Below are 14,289 nucleotides of genomic sequence, written 5' to 3'. Positions count from 1 at the left end.
TAAGAACAGTAGCTTAGAACACGATACCATGAACCGCGTTTGCTTGTAATAATGCACCACTAATGGCAGATAACGTTTCACTGGTTGTTCCTTTCATGCAGCTGATGACAGAGCACACAAAAAAAAAAACATCCAAATGTTTACATGCATCACACTACATGAGTAATTGACAGTAATCCATTAAAAAAAACACTGTTAAGTTGACTTTACGTAACAGTGTCCTACCACCAGTATGTGGTCACGGCTGTATCTCCTACGTCAAACAGTAAAAGTACTCGAAACATCGCATTCCTGCAATGCAGGGAAGCATACAGCATATCACATTGCCATGACTTCCCTCCCGAAGACAAAGTGCAAAGGTATGCTTTGTTGATATCACACAACGTCAAACAATGTTTTTTAAGTCTATTGTGTATTGCCAGGAGTCAGTAGTAAGGTACATATTTTCATGAAAGTTGCTCATCTGGAAGTCACCTTAATTGGTATTTAAATGCATACAAACTATTGTTTACTGGCAGGAATGATTGCGCCTCCACATGCAAAAGTAAGCACCGAGTGCACATTTTTTATAAATGAGCAATATTGCACATAAAGGCTACATTCAAAGTGAACCACAAAAAAAACACTAAAGGGATCACAGCCTGTATCCAAAAATACACATGTCACAGTAAAAGAGAAGGCATGTGCAACTCCCATAACATTGTGTTAATCAAAAAATAAAAACATACAATGAAAACAAAGGAAACATGCATTCACCATGTGCCGAGTTAATGTGACGCAAGGGACAAGCTATGAAGTCGTCAAACTACACAGAATGAACAAAATATAAAAAACAATCTCACTTTCCTGCCTCAACACATTACATAGATGAGACTAGATGAATGCAGGGAAGGAACACAAGGAAGGAATTTTTGTCACAAGATTTTTTTTGTGTGTGCGACGCTTCTTACACATTTAGCCTATGAAGACATTGCACTGAAGAAAGCAATGTTGCCATTTCGTGAGACAGGATTAAAATGCAAAAGACTTGCCATGAGGCATCATAAGTAATGTAGAATTAGAACAATGAGACACCTTTCAATTTGCCGTCCACTGTCAGCTGGTGGTACAGCATTGCAGTTTGGACACTCCTGCTGGGCATTACAGTAGACTCCTGTTAAACGAAAGCTGAAGGGACCAGGAAAATATGTTTCATTTAACAGGAGTTTCGTTTACTGAGAGATGAAAAGGGGTGCAGAATTCAAGCACAAAACCAATCATGTTAGAGGCAGCTGTTCCATTTAAGCAGCAGTTTCATTTAAGAGATTTTCGTTTATTGAGAGTCTACTGTACTAAAATGTTGCAGTTGTGCCTTAATGAAATGGTGACATAAAGAACTGTTGTATGTTACAGATACTGGGGCTTCATACCATCAGTGGTAGATGGGCAAGTGTTCCAAGAAAAAAAAAGTGACAAAAATTCCTTCCTCCGTAAAATTTATGCTAGAAGGATCCGTTGATGGTTGGTACATGTGTTGAATATACTGAGTATGTACAGCGCAATGAAACGAAGGCAAGAGAAACACACAAACGACATAGACTGGCACTGACTTCCAACTGAATTATTGAAAAGCATGAAGCCCGCTTTTACGCATGTGCACATCTTATCAGCAACTGAAACGAGTCATGGGTGAGCATCCATCTCTCTGTCACTTAGATACACGCTTGGCGTAATTACACACTTGATACCGGATTTCCTAATGTGGGCTGCCTCGAAGTGCATTTACACTTGTTGCAGTGATATGCAAGATGTCCGCCTGAATTGTTTTTTTACAAAAAAAAAATACTCTTGTGCTCTGATGTTGAAACGTAGCCCGCCGGCCCAATGTACTCTTTTCCACAGCTGAGTGGCATCTTGTATAGCACGTGAGGCACACAGTCGGTGTAACGATGAGCATGCTTCTTCGTGCAGGATTTTTCTATTCTTTGGTGAGCATAGGGCAAATCTGACCTAACTTACAAGGCGCAGAAAACACCACTTTCACACCACATCGCAATCTTAAGAAGATCACCCAAAGGTATGACGTCAAAGTGGTGTTTTCTGCGCCTTGTAAGTTAGGTCAGGTTTGCCCTATGCTCACCAAAGAATAGAAAAAATCCTGCACGAAGAAGCATGCTCATCGTTACACCGACTGTGTGCCTCACGTGCTATACAAGATGCCACTCAGCTGTGGAAAAGAGTACATTGGGCCGGCGGGCTACGTTTCAACATCAGAGCACAAGAGTATTTTTTTTTTGTAAAAAAACAATTCAGGCGGACATCTTGCATATCACTGCAACAAGTGTAAATGCACTTCGAGGCAGCCCACATTAGGAAATCCGGTATCAAGTGTGTAATTACGCCAAGCGTGTATCTAAGTGACAGAGAGATGGATGCTCACCCATGACTCGTTTCAGTTGCTGATAAGATGTGCACATGCGTAAAAGCGGGCTTCATGCTTTTCAATAATTCAGTTGGAAGTCAGTGCCAGTCTATGTCGTTTGTGTGTTTCTCTTGCCTTCGTTTCATTGCGCTGTGCATACTCAGTATATATCAATAAATTTAGGCGCTAGGAGGCTGAGGTGGGCGAGTGACTAGTGCAGCCCCACCGGCCAGGGCCTCCAAAAGTTGCTGCAGCAGGCGCTGAGTACAGTCATTCGCCCTGCGCTCTTGGTCGAGGCGCTGCTGCTGAACGTGGCGCAGCCGGCCCACCTCTTCGGTCAGGCGGCAGAGCTGGTTTTCCAGCCGTTCTTGGCTGGCCATCTGGGCCTCGTGATGCTGGTTGAGAAAAAAATTCATGTATTTACAAGAAGATGGTACCAAGGCCTCAGATTATAATTGAATTGTTCCTGAATAGTAGTATTTTCAGTGCATACTATTATTGACTTTGATTGCACCAAACAACATGCATAACAATCGCTGTGACCATCTATGCTTGTTTGTTTCACAACATCAACACATTAGGCCCACAGATTGCTAGCATAAACATACGTGACGTGAACATGAATAAGCAAGTGCACCGCTTAGTGGTGGCACTCGTAATAACAAATGTTAGTGTTTTTTGTCCCAAAACCATGACATCACTATGGGAGATGCCTTAGTGGAGGACTCCGCAAACTTCAACCATCTGGGGTTCTTTAACATGCTCCTAAGTCTAGGTACATGGGCCTGTAGCATTTTCTTTCGCCTCCATCGAAAAAGCGGCCACCACGTCCGGCATTTGATCCCGTGACCTGTGGGTAAGCAGTGAAGCAACGTACCCACTAGACCTCCGTGGCGGGTGGTAGCACTTGTAAACATAATGATTGACTTCCTCAGCGCCTCAGTGTTTGGATGCAAGTACTACATTTTGTTATTGTGCAGAGCACTACCAAAACTAAGTGTACGCGTGCAATGTCAATACATGGTGCCGCAGTTTAAGGTGCAGTCCAATTTCTCAAGTTCTCACATTTCAATGTAACAACAGAGTAGTGTTTTGACCAGCGAGTGAATGGCTACACACTGATGTGAAACAGCACTGCAGAACGGCACGATGACAAGAACACTATAATGGAATGATCTTCAACAGTCTATAGATCATGCGCACAACAGGTTCACCTAACACGTACGACATTCCCAAATATGGCAGTAGTGTGCGCTTTACATATGCACCAAAATATTTTCCCAAGTTCAAGCAATAAGAAAACTTAATCCATTTAACATCACGTTCAGGCATCTGTAGGTGCTGCCTTCTTTCCATAAAGATGGGTAAGAATGCTATTTGCCCTTCTTTTCTTGAACTGCTTGTGTAGCCTCATTTAGGCAAGTAAGGGCCTAAGCAATACCACTAATTGCATCATGCGAAGGTGTACAAGAAGTAATAAAACCATTAGAGGAGTACTGTACCACTTTTCAAGTAATAACTGATTGACCTCAGCACTGATGTTTATTGTCTTGCGCTTCAAGTAGCGATCTGTCGCACGCTTTAAGCGCTTCCTCCCTCGTCTCATACCCATGAGTGTTAGAAATTAACAGGGAGGGATGGCACAAGGGCAGAAGCTACGTCATCGTGCGTCATGACCTTGAATGCACGTCAAGAAACGTGCCTGCACTGCGATTCCAATGCTGCAACGCCGGCACATGGTGGCATACTGCACCCAGAAGCGCATCTGATTGAAACACCGCTCTATTCAAGTCAGCTACTGGCCAATGGAAATGCCATATCTTCTATGTTGAATAACAAGCACCCGCCACTGAACATAGTGAGTACCTGCCTCTGGACGAAAAAAGGGCGCCCGAAAAAAATGGCAACAGCGTGATTCGCTAGCAACCTCAGCGTGCCTCATACAACTACAAAATGTGGCTGATGTGTTCACAGTAGTGAATGTTTGTAGAATGCCTTGTTTCACCATGCCCGAGATGTGATTCATGACCTCTTTAAATGTAGGTTTAAGGTCGTTTACCAATTTATACATTCTATACTACAATTTCACCTACACCACTTACACGTGCAAACAGGTACAGTCGCCACGGAGAAATTATTAGCACAAGTGACTACACACTTGAGCAACAAAATTGCAAACACCAATGGAAATGTCGGTGTTACCATGGGCCAATTTTAGCTGGCCACTCGTGCTTAACAGGCAAGCCGTGCCTGCTGCTTTCTCCGTGTCATGCTGGCGAACAAGATGAGCAGTATTGATGCGATATTGGCAACTTGTGCTACTCTTGTTATGCCGTGAATGTGCATGCTGTAGTTATACGTACACGCCGGTTTTGCTCCAACATCTTGTGGTGGAACTTGCGGTCTGCCACGGCCCTCGCATCAGCACACTGGCCCTGCCGCACGTACTCAGCCGTAGCCCGGCACACAGCTTCCTCCAGCTGCCTGGGCTGTCTTCGGCGGGGTTGAGGCTGTGGTCCGGGCTGCGGCTGCGAAGGTCCAGGCTGCGGCTGCGAAGGTCCGGGCTGCGGCTGCGAAGGTCCGGGCTGCGGCTGCGAAGGTCCGGGCTGCGGCTGCGAAGGTCCGGGCTGCGGCACTTGTGGCTGGAGGGGTATTGGTTGCACTGGTGTGTGTGAAACAACAAGAAGAAATATTACTCATTTACTGTTACACCACTCTGAAAACATGCCACTTTACTATTCTAAAACTTCAACCTGGAAACCTCATTTTCACGTACACATAATTACGACTACATGCTTCCATGTCATGAAAGCATGAATATCTAGAACATAAGTTCTCACAGCACAAACACATAGGTTGCCTTACGGTCAACGTCGCTCGGCCCCCGGCTAGTAGCTGCACGGGAGGTTCCCACCTCGACCTCAGTCTCCTGCATTTGAGCATAATACGTTGATGACACATGCTGCGTATCGGGTGTAACAAGCATCGTTTAAGCAAGCTAGTTTCGAATGTATAGCCGACCATCGCACAAGCTTCATGCATAAAAATGACAACAATGAACATCTTCACAATCTCGCTAAAGGATTCATCTTTCAAGATCACGTAAGCACGTTAAAGTACCATGCTTGTGCTCTCATAACAAGTCACAGTATTCTGCATTAAAAGTATGGACTGTGGCAATGGAACAAATTTCGGCAATCACAATTCCCACTTTTATCGCTATCTGACTGGCACGGACATGATTAGCGAGAGAAAAGGTACGCACCACGTCGGGAACGGGGTAATACTCTGGCGGGGTGGTGACGACTGCGCCGGTCCTCTCAAGGATGTCCAAGACGCGGCCGTCAACGCCGCCAACCCTGCCGCCACCCGTGGCGCTGCAAAATAAAAAGAAAACACAACCACAACGTGAAACGACAATGAAGGCGCAGATTATTACAGAGCTCACTTTCTCTCGCTTGTCGATCTCGCGAGCTCCTTGCGCGCGCCGCAGACCATCTTCGCCCAGTGGTTACGCCATAGTTGTGGCGATTTAACCGCGGGCCCCTGCTGATTCAGCAGCGTGGCGATTTCTTGCCACAGCTGCTTCTTTCGAGCAGCAGTCATACGCGGGGAGACCTCCGTGCAAGATCTCCCCAGGTACGGGTGCTGCTCGAGGAACTGTATCAGCATGTCCCTCTGAACTTTCGAAACGCGCGGTCCTTTCGCCGACATTTTTTTCCCAACCGACTTCCCACATCAGCCATCCCGCAGAGGAAATTTAAGAGGCAGAACCTTCCTCTACGCTGATCGTTCTACCTTGCAAAAATCGTTCTCATTTTCGCACTCTCATTCTTTTCCGTATTATATTTTTAACCTAACAAAATAATAAATGCGCTACACTAAGGTTTAAAAAAAAACCTCCTTGCGCTACACTTACCTTCGAAATCGAAGCAGCAGCAGCTTTCGCAGATCGGCATGGTAGCTTGAGCAACGGAGTACTGTCGACGTACGATGCAGCGCACCGCGTTCATGAAGTGACGCTTTGCGCTGGCGGTGCCCCAACAAACGGTACTCGCTGCTTCGTGAGTTCTCAATCGCATCTTGTTGACTATGTAGCGCTTCACAGTCATTCGGATTTCTTCTCCGTTGCGTTGCTACAGATAAAAAAAAGAAACTCGTCAGACGGATGCATGCAGCCGAGAACACACACCACGGCACGACACGTTTCTACTCACCTCGGTTCAGCAGATTGCGCGGCTTCCGGAAAGATCGCAGAGTCTAATATTCTTCTTAGCCGACAGTAACCATCCCACCTTGCACTAATTGCGACGTATTACGGGCGACCACACACACACAGCTGTTCTTTTGACATCGGCAGCCATTTTCTTTGCGCTGAACGACACGGCTTGGCTGCACATATGGCGCAAATACGGCTACGACTCAAAATATAGAGATACTTGTGTTTTCTTTGATTTAAATACCTACCATTTTGATGTGTTCCATTTGTAAAACAATTTTAGTTCATTAAGCATACGACATTAGTTTCATTACACGCTTTCTTATTAAATAAAATAACTATACGGCCCCTGAAAGGGCGAAGAAAAGAAAAAGAAACATCCGGGCAACACAGAGAGCTCGTGATTGGACAATTTCAAAAAACGTTGCGCGTTCCCGCCCAGCGCTGACGCAAGCGAAGACGTCACGCGGAAAAGCATTGGAATAAAAAATAGAATCGTTCCGCGATAGCACCCTGGACGCGTCACTAGGAGATTATTCTAGTACACTATATGCTACCTTTAGGTAGCATAGCATATACAGTAACTCTAGCGTCCAACAGCTTGCAGCGCCACTTTTCCCTCTAGGTAAGTGTAGGAAACTCTATGCGTCAGGGCCTCTCCTTATTTTTCCTTCCTCCATGATCTCGGCCGCGAAATTTTGTGTCAGTACCCCTTTAAACTCTCAACGAAAATACGTTTCACGCAAAGTTGCATTCTTTAAATATTATACTGTGCATCAAATAATCGAACAAAAAAACGTTGAAAGCACTTTCAACACGTCTCTTATACTTCAAGTAGCCACAGCCAAGCCGGCCAAGCCTGGCGCTACGTAGAAGCCGCTCGAACACGCCGCACTCGGGCGCACGGTTGCACGGTGCGCTCACTCCTGTGTTGTGAGACATTCGTAATACCAACGGCCAGTTGCAACAATGACGTCACAGGCAAGTGTTTTTTTTTTTATTATTGAACGCATCAAATTCTACGTCACCAAACGCGATACTATCATACTATCGCCTTTCCTTTTGCGATCGTTTGAGAATACGGGCCCTGGGGACGCTCATAGCATCCATCCATTCATCTCCAGCTTCTTGACACATGGAGTTTGGTTTCGCTACCAGTTTACATATACCACATATACTTCGACAGGTACTGTGTATGACAGGGCTGAATTTGCTCCGATTGCAGTGAGTATCGTAATTTATTTTGTGGTCTGGTCCGCAGAATAAAGCTGGAGTTTATCCTGTGGTCTGGACCACAGAATAGGCACTACGGTATCGTCAGTATGGTAACCAGTCTGATCTGTAGCCACGGCTGCGAGGCTACCCGAGACTACTCGGTAGCTTCTGCCAGCGATGCCGAAACCTAGCGCGTCTGCGGTGGACCAGGTCCGTCTTATGCCGCATGCGTCGTTACGAGAAGCAATGCGCCCAATACAGTACGTGCTTCGTTTCGCTTCCTTTGGTGGTGGCGATCGATTTGATACACCAGAGGCTGCGTTAGCCAAACTGCGTGCTTAAAGTAACGTTGTGCCACTGAGCACAAACACGGGACGAAATCTTATCTCTCTCTCTGTTCCAACTCGCAACTTTGTCGAGTTGTATTCACAGTAACGCAGTAGCGGTGTTAACAAACACGGAAAACAGCAAGAAAAAAATTACCTTGTATCTTTTTTATAGTCAAGTGGTTGTGATTGCAATACCTGTATGTTTCATAGAACATCGAGTTAGGCACAACAGAACAGTTGCAGTACTTGTTCAGGCGCCGTGGTGCACCATTTGGGCATTGTAAATCTGTTTTTGTAACGTAACAACTTTTCCGTTAAGTTTTAGCGTGACCCCTGTGTGTGTGTATGTGTGCTACATGCACACGCACACAGTCGTGGACCAAAGGTACCATGGAAAGCTCCCGATAATGCCAAGGACCCCCGCAATGTGGCGAGCAGCACTGAACATTTCACCCCCTTTTATTAGCATCGCTGTTAATCAGCAAGAAAAAAGGATAGGCATCATTTCGTCTTCTTATCCCTAAACCCCACAGTTATTTTGATGAAAGCTAAACAGGACATCTTTAACTCCTTAACCATTTTGGATGAGCACAGCTCATCCTTGCCAAACTTCCCAAATCTTTTGGGACGAGTGTGGATTGTTGCTTGAGATAATATCTCCCCATGAGCGTTTTGAATGAGACTCACTCGTTTCCAAGCTAGTTTGTGTGTCGCTTCACAAATGGCAGCCCTTGCTTGGCAATTTCTTTTACTTTAACCGCCATTTCGCATTTCTTCGCAACTTGTGTTTAGCAAATTGCGTCCAGTGAAGGCAACGAGTGTGTTGCTTGTGCGTCATCGTGGAATTCGTCATCGTCCAGCTCTTCATGTGACAATTATTAAGATACCGAAGTTTGCTTTGATTCTGGAAGCTAGAGCAGTAGTGATGATGAGATCGGGATTAGCCATTCATCAGATGAGGAAGACTGCTCAGATGGCACCATCATTATGCTACTTCGTTATGCTAATTTGACTTAACATATGCAGCAATTTTTTTTGTCAATCAATACATACCTTTTAGAAGCAAGATGTTGAATATCAAATTTAAAAAAAAAAGAACTTTTTAAGACGGAAGAACTCTCGAAAAACAAAATGGTTAAGAGGTTAATGAAGCATCAAACCAGCACCTCATTCTCCTGTAGTTAGACACCGTATTCACGCATTCCTTAGTCATTATATCTGTATATATTCAAGCCATGAGACGACCATCGATAGCGGTGGCAAATCATTTTTTGCTGGACTCAATTAAGTATCACCCTCATCCATGCGAGAGCACTAGGCTGCTTCAATAAAACGTGTGGGAATCTCGTGGGCAGCCTTGAGAAGCAGGCATAGCCATCCTAAAATTTAGCAAGACCTCCACATTGCAGACATTCTGAATCTGAATGAGATGCAAATCGGTAAGTCCATATATATCGAACGTCGAACCAGTCAAAGGTATTCAGCCATCTCAGCCATGCTTCTGAGTCAGAGATTAAAGTATGCCCCCCCACCCCCCCCCCCCTTTTTTTTTCTTGTAATAGCCAGTCGGGCACATGAAAGACTATACTCTGCTACCTCTCTATGACTCGCTACCTCACTGGAATAGGATTTGGCCTTCATAGTGCAATATTGAAAGAGTTTGCAGCGCAAGCACGGTAGTGCTGAAGGAAAGGCTTAAAAGCGAGGAACGGAAAGCAAAGAGGGACGACACGACTGTGTGCTTTCCGTTCCTCGCTTTTAAGCCTTTCCTTCAGGACTACCGTGCTTGCACTGCAAACCCTTTCAATATGCATTTTAACCAACTAGCCCAAATAGCCGTTCTTCTTCTATAGTGCAATATCGGGCCATCACCTCCCAGATGAAGCTCACAACTTGGCCTTGACCCTCAGACTCCAGCAGCTGCAGAATATCTGACCACAGTGGTGGTCGGACTTGTAAAGCAACAGAGGGAGCTAATGAAAATTCGGCAGATCCCATGTACCATGGGAAGCGATGTAATGCGAAGCATGCGGCGGGAAGGTGACTGTGGCGCATTTTTTTACCTTGAGCGAAATGTTACAAAATGACGCTTAAGATAGGTGCAAATGGACACACACATGTCGAAGAGCCGCTCATGTATTATATAACCAGTTGTTTACAGTTGTGTAACGATGGCAACAGCAGCATAGGTATTACGAACACCAGACGTGGTAAGCCGATATATAGTGCTTATACTTGTCTGTTATGATGGAGAATGTGCACACACTTCACAAACTCGTGTGCATGTGTGGAAGGGGTTCTTGACAGTTCTAACATAGATGGCGGCGAGCGTAATGTCTTTGTTATTGTCATTGATGTGCGCAACGCAGACCTCACCGATTCCGCTGCTTGTCTCTGCGTGTTCGGTGTCTGGCGGCCGGTGAAGTGGGATGCGGCTAACGTTGAAGTTGTGAATCGCTGTGTTCTTACATGTGCCCACACCGCCGCACCTGCATTGAAGCCGCTTGCTGTGGACGACACATTGCAAACCCGTGATTGCAGTGGGTTCATCGCTCCAGGTTTCAGAAAGTGCTAACACACCAATTTCTGTGAGCAGAGCGTCTTTTTTAAGGTGGTCCACGTGCACGTGCACAGACTGTACGTTGAGAGCGGCGAGCGTGAGGTGATTGTTGTGGTTGTGGCGCCGAATGAAGGTGGTAGCCCGATTCAAGACAATGTCTAGAGGCCTGTTTGTTAGTCAGGTCATGTCGTCGACAGACTGTCTGTCGATAGAGCCGGCAACATGTCGGAACCTGAAGTCATGTTTTGCGTTGTTGAGGTATAGGCCATGAAGGCTGGTAGCCCTGGAAAGTGCTACATAGACCAACTTCAGTGGATGGCGCTTATCATATCCGAAGGCAATGTGGGCATATGTGGCCCTTTGTGACATATATAGTTATGGCGTTTGCATGGCCAAGGGGAATAATAATAATTGTTGGGGTTTAATGTCCCAAAACTACTATGTATGAGAGACGCCGTAGTGGAGGGCTCCGGAAATTTCGACCATCTGGGGTTCTTTAACGTGCACCTAAATCCAAGTATACGGGCCTCAAGCATTTTCGCCTCCATCGACAATGCGGCCGCCGCGGCTGGGATTCGATCCCGCAACCTGCGGCAGCGCTCGAGCACCCCATAACCACTAGACTACCGTGGTGAGTTTGCAAGGGGAAATTGCAAGAGGTTGCAGTGTTCATCACGCTCGATGTACCACAAGGTGCCCATGTTTTCATTAACGAGGCAGTCGCTTATGTCGATGTTGGCAGTGATCATGTATGTCTTGCCGATGCTCAGGTAAATTGAGGCCGTCAGGCTAACCATGTCACTTGCGTTCATGTTGGCCACCTTGGTACCTGCCATCCATGTTGGCCATCTCTGTATGCCTGCTCGTTCTTATAGCCAGTTATGTTATCGCATGCGGGATGACATAACACATTGCCCGCAGTGTCAAGGCAATGTGTGTTATAGCGGTCGACGTCAGGGCACTTAGCGGCAGCATCTTCGTGTGTCACAGAGTGGCTCTCAATCAATCTGACGTCAGCCTCGGTCAGCATGAGGTCTCATGTCTGACATGAGGTGTCAGTGTCAGACATCGCCCAGCCTCATGAGAAATGAAGTCAACACTGCATCATTCCGGCGGACCACGTGTATGGTAGTCGGGCGTCTTCAGCTCCATCACTTGCCTTGCGTTTCAATGTGTATATTCGCTGTTAACGTGTTGACTGAGACTGAATCACCTGTGGCACATTCCCCCCATAACATGAACTGTGGCATGCAGGTATGTGCCACATGTGACTGAGGAAAAGGATTTCATCAGTTCATGACTACGCGACAGGTGTTTTGCGTTATTCACGCCATGACCAGTGAATCGTGTTTGTCATACACTGATCCCCTGCTATGCCAATTTTTGCAGTGATTCCACTCCTGCGCCAACTGCGCCAAAGTGCGCCAAATTGTATTTACTGCGCCATCCTGATAATATCGACGAAAATTGCGCCAAACTGCGCCAAAGTCTCGGGTTTGGGGGCGTCTATCACCGGCAATCGCACGGCCGGCGCGTCAGAACATGTGCAGCTTGATCTTGGGGCTGCCAAAGTCGCAACCATGGACCAAGAATTATTCCGCTGAATAAATAGCGCTCGCGCGTGCGTCTCGAGTAAGCCACGATGCCATGTACGGTGCCGACGCAGCTTCTGTTGCAAGTCGGCTCGAGAGCAAAACGCGCTCTCCGCAGAGGCTCGTGACGTCTAGGCCTATCGGTAGCGAGGAAGTGCGACGGCGATGCATCGGCGGACGTCGTCTGTTCTAGAAACGCTGCTGATAGCTCGTTTCAAGCGTCGCACGGCACGTAAGGAAAGCAATGTTCAGTAATAACTACATGTGTGCTGCTAAAATGTTTGTCATCTTCTGTTTCCGGACGTCGCGGAATGAAATCTGGGATCGCTAGCAGTAGATATACGGGACAATATCAAATTTTCCTTGCTTCGCGTCTATGGAAGAGCACGCGAACAGTGGAAACGCGTTCACACTTTTCCTCAGATATACTTTGTCCATGGATCTTCATTCGGAAGAGCTTTTTCGTAATTGCTTATTCGCAACTTCCAGGTACCGTGGCGCCGCCGAGTGGTGGCCGCCGGAAGCTCTGTTGAGATTATTGAAATGTTGGACCCGCTTGAGTCAGCGAATGTTGTCACTTGTTTTGTCTCGTTTGGGGTCGTTTTGCGACGGTGTGCACGGTCTCGATACGTGACACTTTCGGTTCCTCAATGTGAACGGAAAATAAAAGAAAAAGGCAACTGATTTTACTGCGGGCCTCGGTGCTCACAGCGTACAGCGGGAGGCAAAGCAAAAGCCTCCCCTTCAGATTAGCGCCTCGAAAAGCCGTGAGTGGTTAAGCGGGTTAAACTTCGCAAGCAAATAACCAAGACCCACGAATGTATGCAGAATCCCATTTTGTGTTTGAGTATATGTCTACTACCTCATATCACCTTTCTCGCGCTTCGTTCCTCCGCTCGACACAGTCGCTGTGCAGACAGTACCAGAACTGATAAGGAATGCGTTCCGCCTCTAGAATATAATGAAAAGTCCGCTTTCAAAGCGTCCATTGCACCATTCCACGTCTGAAGTGGCTGTGAAGTGCCTCCGTGACCTTCACATCTCAAGCTCTTTTTGTTCTGTATTACTTGCTGATGGCGCTGTTTTTTCGTCCCTGTCCCGTACGATGTTACTTATTGAACTTCTCATAAACACCGAAAGCGTAGGATGATAACAGAAACGTCCCTTCTTAAACGTGAAAATTGCGTCTTGCATTGGTTTCATTCGCTGCTTGTCGGCCCATTGTGGCATTCCGCTGTTTTTTTTTCTCTTTTTTACCAAGAAAGCGCAATAAAATCGTATTTCCGATAATCGCACATGCCTCAAGTGGTTCTTGTGCTTCGGTCTCGAAGGGCAACACATTTTTTTTTTTCGTTTACTTACATTACTTCGTGCTTTGAAGGGAGCTGAGCTAGCTACGCGGCAGAATGCAATGCAAGGAAAAATGAGATAAAGCATGTCTCCGAGAATGTCTCTGATATTACTGAGACATCTTTACTGAGTCTCCTACTACCATACCGTGCTAACAACACAGCGGGGGTTGCAACGCGCGATTAAGCGCCGCAAGCAACGCGACCAGTGTGTTTGCTTTATTTACAATTGTGTGCATATTTACCTTCCTAATGAGGTTCCAATCACGTACCCGACATTCGTTTACTTATTACAATATGTCACCACAACCCTGCTTTCACTAAAACATAAATCGGAGTGCAGCCGAAGCGCAAAGAACTGAACTCTTCGCCAAACATGTACGTTCCTAAATCGTCTGCAGCGGGCCGATAATCTCAACGACCGCCATGTTGGATGTACAGTCGCGCCACCTATAGGCCGTGAAAGTTGCGAATACCAGCACGTCCGAGTTTGTGATCACTCTGCGGTAAATACCCCCTAAAATGTCCTGCCCTTTCGAGCTCACGTGCTAGGGTTCCAATTCGAATTTTTTGCTTGCTTTTTAAAAATGACATCTCATTAATAAAAGCATATCTTCTGGTCAA

At 46.3% G+C, this 14,289-nt stretch overlaps 2 protein-coding genes across 2 annotated transcripts in view; one reads left to right on the top strand and one right to left on the bottom strand.

Moving 5' to 3' along the window:
* Positions 1 to 2,580: 2,580 nt before the first annotated feature.
* On the bottom strand, positions 2,581 to 8,063 carry LOC119389019 (uncharacterized). The gene is made up of 6 exons (XM_037656317.1): positions 7,994 to 8,063; positions 6,321 to 6,537; positions 5,667 to 5,778; positions 5,267 to 5,330; positions 4,765 to 5,063; positions 2,581 to 2,796 (listed from the first exon to the last, which is right to left on the bottom strand). The coding sequence occupies exons 1-6, from the start codon at positions 8,061 to 8,063 to the stop codon at positions 2,581 to 2,583; spliced, it is 978 nt and encodes a 325-aa protein (XP_037512245.1).
* The window catches only part of LOC119389165 (von Hippel-Lindau disease tumor suppressor-like), a 62,642-nt gene continuing 56,250 nt past the window's right edge, over positions 7,898 to 14,289 (top strand). Inside the window, 1 exon segment of the mRNA XM_049412038.1 lies at positions 7,898 to 8,095. Within this exon segment, the coding sequence (XP_049267995.1) occupies positions 8,062 to 8,095 (34 nt within the window). The 5' untranslated portion in view covers positions 7,898 to 8,061.

Source organism: Rhipicephalus sanguineus, chromosome 1, assembly GCF_013339695.2.
Source record: "Rhipicephalus sanguineus isolate Rsan-2018 chromosome 1, BIME_Rsan_1.4, whole genome shotgun sequence".
In the NCBI taxonomy this organism is placed as follows: domain Eukaryota; kingdom Metazoa; phylum Arthropoda; class Arachnida; order Ixodida; family Ixodidae; genus Rhipicephalus; species Rhipicephalus sanguineus.
Note: the sequence above shows the minus strand (reverse complement) of the source record. Positions and strands in the feature narration are given on the sequence as shown.

Coding starts and splice junctions, on each gene's coding strand:
- LOC119389019 (XM_037656317.1), bottom strand. CDS start 8,063: ATGCGGCATAAGACGGACCTGGTCCACCGCAGACGCGCTAGGTTTCGG. Junction 5,779..6,320: donor CTGCTGCTTCGATTTCGAAG/GTAAGTGTAGCG, acceptor TTTATTTTGCAG/CGCCACGGGTGGCGGCAGGG. Junction 2,797..4,764: donor TGTTGGAGCAAAACCGGCGT/GTACGTATAACT, acceptor TTTCTCAACCAG/CATCACGAGGCCCAGATGGC.